Source organism: Nematostella vectensis, chromosome 9 (genome assembly GCF_932526225.1).
Source record: "Nematostella vectensis chromosome 9, jaNemVect1.1, whole genome shotgun sequence".
Taxonomy (NCBI): Eukaryota; Metazoa; Cnidaria; class Anthozoa; order Actiniaria; family Edwardsiidae; genus Nematostella; species Nematostella vectensis.
Genome location: NC_064042.1, coordinates 8,078,118 through 8,090,127, shown reverse-complemented (window position 1 = coordinate 8,090,127; position 12,010 = coordinate 8,078,118). Strand labels below are relative to the sequence as shown.

General features: G+C 42.0%; 1 protein-coding gene across 2 annotated transcripts in view; it reads right to left on the bottom strand.

The window, feature by feature from the left end:
* LOC5515466 (phosphatidylinositol 3,4,5-trisphosphate 5-phosphatase 2A) overlaps window positions 1–2,287 on the bottom strand; it is a 34,657-nt gene extending 32,370 nt beyond the window's left edge. For both annotated transcript variants that reach the window (XM_048731996.1, XM_048731997.1), the window contains exons 1-4: window positions 2,126–2,287; window positions 1,870–2,003; window positions 1,282–1,345; window positions 401–539 (exon numbers count right to left, since the gene is read on the bottom strand). In XM_048731996.1, coding sequence (XP_048587953.1) covers window positions 401–539; window positions 1,282–1,345; window positions 1,870–2,003 — 337 coding nt within the window. In that variant the 5' untranslated portion in view covers window positions 2,126–2,287. The remainder of the gene's footprint in view (window positions 1–400; window positions 540–1,281; window positions 1,346–1,869; window positions 2,004–2,125) is intronic.
* Between the last annotated feature and the right edge of the window lie 9,723 nt (window positions 2,288–12,010).

Here is a 12,010-nt window from a genome sequence, read left to right as displayed (position 1 = left end):
ACCCCCCCCCCTCCCTCTCAAAACCCTGCTATGGCCTGAATACTTATGTTAACAAGTAAGACTATTTGGGTATTCATTTTTAAAACCAATGGAATGTTTTTTTAAGTATCCCTAATTCCAATACATGACAACTAAATGTCAACTATAATATGTGTGTTTATTGTCTTATGATGAATCATAGGCACTTGTTGAGATGTTGTGACACATTCCTAGTTAACTTTTGCAAATGGATGTGATTAGTTGAACAAACATTCCATACATATTTCCACTGTTCACAGTTTTACTGGTAATACTGCAACACGTAATTCACACACAAGTTTTTGTTACAGAGAGGCAATTCATGTGCAATCAAATTCTCTATTCCACCATCTACCATTCTCATATAACAATTTAATCTTACCAGAGTAATCCTCTTCCGTAGTGTCCTTTGAGACCACAGGGTACTTAAGCTCACAAGGCAACCCTTGGTTGGGCTGACTGTAAAAAGTGACTATCTGCTCCAAGCTCTCAAACTTATGACTCGCAACACCGGTGGCAGCCTATAGAAAATAGCAGGAGTCCTCAATGCTACTGGCATGTACCCAGTGGGGGAGACACAGGTTGCACACACACACACACACACACACACACACACACCCTTCCACTTGGCCAACGAAAAGTAGGTGATATTTTGAGTGTTTTGTTGAGGGGCAATTAATTTCCCGTTTTCTCCACTGTGATATTTTGAGCATTTTGTTGAGAGGGGCAATTCTGCTGTTTTTCCTCTGTGATATTTTGAGCGTTTTGTTGAGAGGGGCAATTCTGCTGTTTTTCCTTGTTTGATTTTAAATTTGTCTAGCAACCTAAGCTACTTTTTGGCTGTACATGGTTGCTATCACCTTGATTGGATGCATATCTTCAAGACCATTTATCCCTTAGACTGATGCCTGAGTACATCTTGATCTCAGTGACTTTATATTTCCATTATAATTGCTGGGCTTGTGTTTACTTCTCACAGCTAATACAGGTTAGTTGAGGGGTCAATGGGCTTTGAAGAAAATTCTGACCTCTCTTACTAAAAACAAGTAGTGAAGCCACTTGGTTATTATTGCTTTCTCACAAATCATCCTCTCATCTCTACAAGAGGATTAGTTTTTGCAGGTAAATTGCTCAACGTCAGCTATCAAAAAATAATGATGTATGATGCTTTTTCATGTATTACTGCACAGTAAAAACCTTAACATCTTTACAGAAAAAAAAAAACACATCGATTTACATGTACATGTTTTCATTTGTTTTCACCTGCATATACAGCCGGCCATCTTTTTCCCTTAGAATCCTATAGTGATGGATATGCCCTTGGAACCTGTAGATAACACATACACACATCAAGTATATCTAGGAAAAAGAAACATAATCTTACTTCTCCCTTTCCCGAAATCTGCAGCTACATGCCTCCTAACAAAAATGCACTTAAACAGGCAAGGGGAAAATTTCTATTCAACGACCACCAACATACATATTAAATGCTTTTATTGTTATAACAAAAAATAGATAGTATGTATTTACTAAGGTAATATTTTCTCGCATTATTTATAAAAAATAAAAACTACCACTGCGTAATTGGAATCGTAATACTATGACCTCGTAAAAATGTTGTTCGTGGTCAGTTTGCGAAAATACTATCAACCGCATAACAACCAACCAGAGCTGCAATATAATACAAAGAATCTAGATAATACAAAGAATCTAGATCGACCAAAATCTATATTATCTAGCATAATGAAGTCATTAACCTTGCAAACACTATATATACATCGTATTAGCAGATAAAATTGAGGCGATCAACAGTTTCGTTTTTATCGAGAAGAAATAGAAAGTTTTGCTTACAGTATGCTAAGCACGAACGCATTTGGGATGCTCTCGCTGTCACGAATGAGAAAGCCTCCATCTTCACCACATCCCAGTAAAAGCTTCTCCGTTTCCAGGCGGTTTATGGCCTTGTGATGCCAAGTGGCCGTCATCTATATAAAAATAATGCGCGAAAGTATGCAAAGATGAACAGGCAACAACTTCCGCCTAAACTAATCAAGCCTTCAGCTAAATTTCACAAGTTTCCATACGGATTTATATTGAGATTTCCTACCTCTGTGATTCTTAGTATTTTTGCTACATGATAGCAAGGTCTGTAAAGAATAGATGCAGGGTATGTAAATTTAAAAGGAGAATTCTGTGAGTTGTGATGACCCCCGCCTTCTTCTCTGATGATATAAAGAGTTTGGAGTGTTTAGGGTCGGGGAAAGCCGCTGGTCGGTAATATAGGCACCGCAGAACACAGGGAACCCATGAAATGTGCACTTACAGCGGAATTTTCTAAATAACGAGATGACAACGAGTTGGGAGGAGAGCCAGCCGGCAAATCGTTTATTAACAGGCGGTTTGAAGAACTTCAATTACAATGTAATATGAAAAAAAAAATACAAATTGATTAAAGATCAAGACATTCTAACTAATCAATTAATTGGTTGAAATTAACCCTCATACAAAATAAAAAATAGAACTTATTAGTTTTAATCCAGTCAATCTGTGGTTTCAGGTGGAACTAATTGCAATAGAATTTCTCTCAACGGATTTTGAACAAGTGATACAACCTAGTTAATATACTAATAGTCCCTTAAAATCGGAGCAAAACCACAGGGTACCCGCGTCGGTAAAACGGAAAAATAATAAAATACACGTCTAAATCAGTACATTTGAAAGACCATTGGTTTAAATACCCAGTTTGGATATCGAAACAAAGCAAAATTCCCCTGTTTTATATCTTTTTCAAATATTTCTGAAATCCAAAAACCACAGGGTACCCGCGTCGAAAACAATAAACAAATTTGAAAATTCAAGCCTGAATCAGAAAATTTCAAAAGTCATTGGACAAAAATTACCAAAGACACAAATTCTAGTACCGAAATAAAGCATCTTGTCCATGTTTCATTTCTATTATAAATATTTTCTCCACAAATGTATTTCTGCGTCATGGCGTCAGTTACTGAAATTTGTATAGAAAACAAACTTGCATGTGACAGCAACTTAGTAGCTAGGGTTGTTATACGAGGCATGGCCTCTCGTCACCTCCCAGTGACTCCCGGGGTCCCTCAAGGAAGCCTAATAGGCCCCCTTCTATTTAGGACCTACATCAACGATCTAGCGGACGCCACCGACAAAGGCACACCGCTATATACTCAGACGACACCAAGCTATACCGAAGAATCTCTTCGATAAAGGACTGTGAAGCTCTTCAGGATGACCTGACAAGTCTAACAAGTGGAGCGACGAAACAAATATAAAGGCCAACAGAATGCTTGGTCTGCTCAAGAGGACATGTGTCCTAATTACAGATACAGGGTCAGGCGTACTCAGTACCTGTCCCTTGTCAAGTCGCAGCTATGTTTCGCCACTGAAGTCTGGTCCCCCGGTAGCGTAGGACTTAAAATGTCCTCCTAGAAAGAGTAAAAAGGCGAGCCACCCGTTGAATTCTAAGATACAAGATCGGAGACTTGAGCTATAAAGAGCGACTTCTAAAACTCGATCTACTACCCTTGGTCTACGACTGAGAGGTGAAAGACCTAATCTTTTTTTAGTGTAACTAACTAGTGTAACTTCAAAATGACCGACCTCAATGTTCAACTTTTTGTCACTTTTGTAAATCATAATCGTAACCTGAACTCTACCTTTACTTTATCTCCGGCTCTTTGCAAAACAACTACGTTTCAAGCATCTTATTTCAATCGTATCGTAAAACCATAGAATCTAGTATGTAACTTAACTCAGTTCAATACGTTATCTGGCCTACTCGCGCTTATAAATATTTCCTGAGGAACCATTATCAGAACCTACTTGCCAATGTTTTCAACGTAGACTTACCCTGTACATGGTCCATCGCACGGTCTGTGACTGCCACCACAATTATTTTTTATATTCATTTTATTTTCAATTTGTTTGTTTGGGGGTACGTCCTCCATTGGTAATAAAGCTTATTAGACAACAAAGACTATTCTAGTAATCAGTAACACTTTTGTGTTTTTTGAGGTTTTACACCAGCCTAAAGAAATTAAATGCAATCCAATTTGTGCATTTGCACCGCACCATTTCTAGCAGCGATCCGTGTGTTGGAGGCAAGTCTGTCCGCACTGGACCATCCCCAAGGATCGCTGATAAATATAATGCGATACAAATTCTAATCGGATTGCAGCACCAGAAGATAAACCTGCAAGAAGAATGGTCTAGACTGTAGTGCGACGTTTGTAAAGGTCAGACTTGTCACAATTCTGGACTAATCGAGCTAGAGCTAGACGTTCAGTTTCATTAGAAGTGTAAGTAGCTTTCTCTAGGCTGGTGTAAAACCTCAAGAAATTACAAAAGTGTTCCAGATTACCGCTGTATTACATGTATTGAATAGGCTACCTACTGAGCTGATCTCACTTATAAGTTTGTTTTCTAGACAAATTTCAGTCACTGACGCGAGTGCGAAGAATGCAGAAATACACTTGTGGAGAAAATATTTGAAATTGGAAATAAAACATAAACAAGTTGCTTTATTTCGATACTAAAAATGTGTCATTTTTGGCAAATGACCTTTGAAATTTTCTGATTCAGACTTGTATTTTCAATTTTTTTTAGGGTTTTCGGCAGGTTTTTCCTGTGGTTTTTGGAATACAGAAATATTGGAAAAAAGATATTAAACAGGGGCAATTTGCTTTGTTTCGATATCCAAACATTGTCTTTAATCAACTTTGACCAATGGTCTTTTCAATGTACTGATTGAGACGTGTATTTTATTGCTTTTCCGTTTTACCGACACGGGTACCCTGTGGTTTTGCTCCGAAATGGAAAAATCACAAATTTCAGGATGTTCCACCAAAGGGATTTTTGGAGACTTTTAGTATGTTAACTAGGTTTTATCACTTGTTCAAAATCCGCTGAGAAAAATTTTATTGCAATAAGTTCCACCTGGGCAATAAAAATTTCATAGATTGACTGGACTAAATGGCCTTTCCAATGTACTGATTGAGACGTGTATTTTATTGCTTTTCCGTTTTACCGACACGGGTCCCCTCCGCTCGACTTGGTAATTCCTGCCAAAAGACATAAGTCGCGGATAACATTGGACTCAAAATCGCGACCCTGATCCGAGTGTAGACGCCTTGGAAACCCGTAATTAATGAGTATTTTCTCACATAGAATCTTCGCTACAGTACTCGCCTTCTGATTACAAGTTGGGAATGCCCATGCAAACTTCGTAAACGAATCCGTAACGACCAGGATGTTTGACATACCCCCTCTCCCCTCCTCAAGAGAAAGGAAGTCCATCGCCAAGAGATCCATCGGCTCACTTGCTTGTAGCGAGAGCATGGGTGCTGGCGGTGGGTCCAGTGCTTTCCGAGCAATACAACGTTGCCAATTTGATACATGCGCTTCGACATCTCTGGCCATGAAGGGCCAGTAGAACCGAGACTGAATCAGATCTTGAGTACGGTCTCGACCCAAATGTCCAACATCGTCATGCAAACCCTTAAGCACTTGGGCGTGAAACTTTGAGGGCAAAACCAGTTGTAAGGATTTTTCCCCATCAACCTCTCGGCGGCGTTTCAAGGTTCCATCAATCACTACCAAGCGTTCGAATTCCTTTACTAATCTCGCTGCATTTGAGTTCAGCTTTCTTAGTTTGCGTCTTGTCGGGGGTAAACCACTAGTGACACAAGGTAGCACTTTACTGATCACAGGGTCTGCTTGCTGTAATCTCGGCCAGTCGTTCTCTGAAATAAATGGAGTAGAAGATGGGACAAAACGTTGATGTTCCTGGAAATCTACTGATACAGCTTCTGGTCAGGCACCAACTTGCTCGGCAACCGGGATCCATTCAGGAGTGTCGTCAGTGTCTACAACTAGTGATTGGACTATAGCTTGAAATACTTCTTTGGGGCAGGTGCTCGCTTCTTCCGATGTCTGAAGGCGTTCAAGAAATGGCTTTAAGTAGTCTTCCTTATCCTCGGGGGTGGGTTCAGACCCCTCTCGTGGTATTCCTGACAGCCGGTCCGCATCACCATTTGACTTTACTTGGCGATATGTTTTGGTGATATCAAAGGGGGCTAGAGCTGAAAGCCAGCGGTGATCCTTAGGGGTCAGTTTCGCAGATGATACAAGGTAAGTTAATGGATTACTGTCCGTTAAGACATCACACTTTGCCACATACAGATAGTCGCGGAACTTCCCATTTTAAAGCCAAGAACTCCCTTCTATAAGCAGAGTAGTTTCGTTCGGCAGGCGTTAGAGCTCTGCTGCCATACGCAATCACCCGCAACTTATTATGCTTCTTCTGGTAGAGTGCAGCTCCAAGACCTAATCCACTTGCGTCTATATGCAGAATAAAAGGTAACTCGAAGTCAGGGTAGCCAAGAATAGGAGAACTTGTCAAATGTGAAATCAATGTCTCGAATGCTGACTGGCATTCACTGGTCCAAGTAAACGAGGAAGGTGGCGAGGATTGTTTATGTTTCTTGGCTGGTCCTGTAATGAGTAACTGACGCAAAGGTTCTGCAACTTTTGAGAAGTTCTCGACAAACGACCTATAGTAGCTAGCAAAACCTAAGAAGGTTTGCAGTTCCTTTGTGTTCTTTGGTGGGAGCTACCTTTTCAGGGTCAGGTTCGTTTCCCTCTGCAGACACTACATGACCTAGACATCTAACACGTGTCTGAAAGAGTTTACATTTGGATGGTTTCAATCCTGAAACCATTTGGATGGTTTCAAGTCAAAACTTCCTCGAGACGTACCATCATTTCATCGAAATTCCTCGCAAAAACAATGACATCATCCATATAGACGACGCATGTATTATAATTGAGATCTCGCAGACAATGTTCCATCAGCCGTTGAAACGTGGCCGGTGCATTTGTGAGTCCAAACGGCATTCGAGTAAACTCGAAAAGTCCGAACGGTGTTGTCATGGCGGTCTTTGGTTGATCTTTCTCGGAAATGCAAACTTTTAGATAGCCACTTTGTAGATCGAGAGTACAAAATAGCTTAGATCTTCTCAAGGACTGAAGGGTATCCACGACTCTGGGGATAGCATAGGAATCTTTGATCGTTTTACTGTTCAGTCTTCGGAAATCCACGCATACTCTTAAGGAGTTGTCTTTTTTGCGCACGAAAACTACTGGGGAAGCGAACGAACTTTTTGACTCTTTTATGACACCTGAGTTAAGCATATCATTAAGCGCATTTTTGAATTCCTCAAGTTATCCAGGTGGAACACGCCTAGTTGTCTCTTTAAAAGGACCATCATCAGAAAGATTGATCTCATGTTCAATGACGCCGGTGCAGCCCAGATCTTGCGCATCTTTAGCAAAAGCTCCTTGCATGCGATTCAACATGATATTTACTCTCTCTCAGAGTTCAGTTGGACGCCACTTAAATCAAACAGCTCGTGAAAACTACTTTTATCAATGTCCCCAATACTACCCCTATCAGGTTCGATGGTTGGTTCGTGTACAGCAGAAGCTAATGAAATGCACGCTAATTTCGTTCTCCCTTTGATAACAACCGGCTCATCAGATATGTTCGTGACTTCGACTGGGATTCTACATTTCCCACCATTTCCGCGAAGCGAGATAAGACTAGTTGTAACAGTAAGATCTGGATGAAGCTTATTATCTCTAAGATAGCCAAACTGTCCCCTCCAGGGTAGGACTGGGTTAAACCCCATACCACCGTACGCTGATGGGCACCAATAACAGTATCATGAAGGAGCGTGGATTTAACTTCTACTTTTCCGTTGCTTTGCTTAGTATTGAAATGTTCCCTTTTGTGGAGCGATGCATAAGCCCTTCTCCATGCAGACGAGATTTGTACCCTTTGAACAAACTGAACTCCATGCTTTTCCTTACATCGTACATGAAATGCCTTTGCAATGTTCGTTCCAATAACTGCGGGCACGCGCTTGTTGTAATCATTGTCTGGTATCACCAATAATAAAGCACATTCCTCCAAATAACACCTGTCTCTTCTTCCGGAAAGGAAACTTCAACCTCGATATATCCTATGTATGGGACTTGCTCCCCCCCCAGCCCCAACGAGTTTGATCAAATTGTCAACAGAGTTCAACGGACAGTTCTTTAAATGTTTCTCATAAAATGATTGGGATATAGACGAAATTTGACTTCCAGTGTCCAAAAGTGCCAGACATGGGCTCCCATTAACAAATGTAATACACTCATTTGCATCACCAATCACTTTAAAACGGTTATCATGTGGGGCTGGTAGTTTACTGCCTTTGGTTGCCCCTCCACAAAGGCACCTTCCTGTTTCTCGAATATGGAATGTTTGTACAATTTCTCTGTATGTTACCGGGTTCCCCACAGCGATAACATGCCGGTAAATATTCACGGGGTACCTGTGGTGACTCTGGCACAGGAGACTGGGGGAGGACCCACCCAATGTTCTCGTCCTAGGCAAGGCAGAGCCCTGTGGTGAAAACATCTGGTTGGAATGTTGAGAGGGCTAGTACTGGTAAGGTTGCTGATACTGATATGGGTGTGTTTGCCCCAAATGAAAGCCTTGGGCTCCCTGTGGCTGGGGATAAAAGGTGGCTGAGGGTGGGTTCCATGAAAAATTGTGTGGTGTTGTTTGGTAAACCTGGCTTTTCATGCCTGAGGTGACCTTGGGCTGGGACTGTTCAAAGTGGGACCCCTATGGTTTCATATTATCCCTCACCTCCCTGGTCACTGCGGCAACAACTTCGGGGAGCCATGCGGGAGCCTGATTTTCTGCAGCAGAAGTCTGATCTTGTTTACAACTGGCGCTGGTATGTGTGGGATGGCTAACTCTGTACTCCCTCTCCCCATAACGCGCTGCCTCAATCAATTCGCTAAATGACTTGCATTGATCTTTCTTATGTCTCGCTTTGTCCCTTATTCCGAACAACAGACCCTCCCAAAATATTAAGCTTAGGTGTTTGCTTAGGGCGTCATCAGCCTTTAACAGTTCTGCCCCTTGTTCCTTGGCTTTACGTAATTGGGTATCAAGTCGGGATGCGAACGCCGATACTTCTTCATGCTCCCCTTGCTTGAACTTATAAGCTTGTGAAATTAGTTCGTCCCCATGCACGGAACCATTATCCCCATAAAATTGGTCTATGCTGTCTAGAATCGAATCTAGTGTTGCCTCAAGCCCAAAACCCACTATTTTGTTCTTTGCCTCTCCTTGAAGGGACAGTTTTTGGTTCTTCCTTGATTATTATCACCTTTGAGCCCGTAACTTTGGCTTTGCACGAGTGGGTTAGAAATGCCTCAATTTTTACAAACTCCCCTTTCCATAACTCTAAACCACAGTTATACTTAGCTGTATACTTCTCCACCAGGGATTCGATAGTGATTTCTTCTGTCTCTGCCCCAAGGAGACTTACAACTCGATCGCGCTCGATTTTCATCTTTTCTTCTTCGGTAATCTCCATAATTTAACTCCACGAGCCCAACGGTGGGCGCCAAAATGTAGCAGGGGATATCGGGGACTATTTCCAAAGGTTTCCGAGCGGAGAAAGATTACTTTAACACACAATTTCGACGAGATTTTGCGCTGTGTAAATATCAACACGCTCGATCGCCATTACATAACTGAACATGTCCTGACAAAGGTGCCTGACTCCGGTCCAGGCCGGCGCGAGCGCCCTACATGAACGCCTAGGACTTTTCTTAACAAGTGACCGGAAATCGCGCTCTGACAGAAACGTAGCACCATCTTGGCTATGTGTGGAAGAATCTTTGATATCTCAAGGGAAAGCCACAAGTGCGACATTACCAGGGACCGGTTTGGTTTTTGCGGATACCTCACCGGAAGGTTAGCAAATCCAGCATTCGAGGCAAATTCCAGGGAGATTGTATGAATTGAGGGTTATGAGATAGTAGATATAGCCATGAGGTAAAGGTTGCGTATTTTGAAGAAGTTTGTGATCATGCAATCAAGGTATAAAAGGGGTATAAAGGGGTTGTGTGAAATGAAAGCGTAAAAAGTACAGCAAAAGAAATAAAAACAAAGCCAAAGCAAGATTTAACATAAAGAATCAGTGTAAAGGAAAGTCAAAGAAAAGAAATAAGGAACGTGAATCCAAGATTTGTCTTGATATCTCTCGTTTCTGGCCCATTTATCTTTACTTTGCTTGATACGCCTTTGATAAATTCAATACAACTTCTGACTCGCTCAAAATGTTGGTACGACATTCATATGGTGTTTTACAAATATATTTTTAAATATATATTATTATTTATACTATATATATATATATAGTGTTGGTTTGAGAAAAATACAAACTACATAGGTTTCCCTACAGGTCTGTTTCGTGGTTGCCCACTCATCAGGAAATCCCCTGATGAGTGGGCAACCACGAAACAGACCTGTAGGGAAACCTATGTAGTTTGTATTTTTCTCAAACCAACACTATACACCGCTCTACTTTCGAGTATTGAGCACTTTCTATGAAAGCCTTCAACCATCATTTTATATATATATATATATATATATATATATATATATATATATATATTTATTTATTTATATTATATATTTTTAAAGGAAAGAGTAAAGAAATTGAGCCACTCAACACAATAAAGCATTGTCATATGATACTGGTACTTGTGATCAAATAATACCTTTCTCTCTACCCCCTCCCCTCTCTCCCCACTCTCACACACACATGCACGCACAGAAAAATGCTAATAATAACTATGAACAAACCATAACGGAAGGATCATCCTCAAGACGTAAGGGCAAGCTTAAAGGGGTTGTTAGCGGACCTCTAGCTCACACTCCTCACAGCGGTCTCTTCAGAACAACCTTCCGTCAAGGTACCCTACCCTACCCCTCCCCACGCTACCCTATCTCACCTCACCCAACTCAACGCTACCCTTTCTTTCCCTTCTTTACCCTACCCCCCTACCCTACCCTATCTTACCCTACCCCACCCCATCCTACCCCACCCCACCCCATCCTACCCCACCCCATCCTACCCTACCCCTCTGTGACCTATCCTAACCTACTCAACCCCTACCTGACGTGAGGGCAAACCAAAGGGGATGTTAGCTGACCTCTAGCTCGCAAACCTCACTACGGTCTCTCAAAATAACTCTCCCCGTTAAACCCTACCCTACCCAACCCCTACCTATCTACCTAACAGAGGGCGTCATCGTCGAGACGTGAGGGCAAATTAAAGGGGATGTCTGAGAACCTCTAGTTTGCACACCTCACTAAGGCCTCTCAGATTAACGTTAACCTTCGGTTAGGGTTCCTACCTATCTACCCTACTCACTAGACCTACCCTACCCAACCCCTACCTGCTATCTACCCAACAGAGGGCGTCATCGTCGAGACGTGAGGGCAAGCTTAAAGGGGATGTTAGCGGACCTCTAGCTCGCAAACCTCACTATGATCTCTCAGAATAACTCTCCCCATTAAGGTACCCCACCCTAACCCACCCCACGCTACCCTATCTCACCACACTAAACCCTACCGTACCCTACCATTTTCTCCCCCAACCAACCCAAACCCACCCCACACCACACCACCCCAACCCACCCTACCCTACCACACCACACCCCACCCCACCTTTCCCTACCCTACCCTACCCTACCCTACCCTACCCCACAAAACCCCACCCCATCCCATCCCATGACTTGTATTGAAGGCTTGTTACATTTCGTCTCTAATTCAACTCTAAGGATATGATGGACATGACACAAGGTGGAAGTGATGCCGTGGAATCGTGAAAAATTGTTAAATGAATGGCACACTCCAGCATATTTGGAATTGTTAGATGAATGGCACATCCATATTTGGAATTGTTAGAAGAATGGCACAACAATGGGGATGCTCAGAAGATTGCGAGAGCGATGGATGTTATGCCAAATCTACCAAAGTTGTACTAAAGTCAATGCGCAATTAAGGTTAAAGAGTTCCCAGTTGAAATAGAGGAAGATGGCTTCCGAGCTC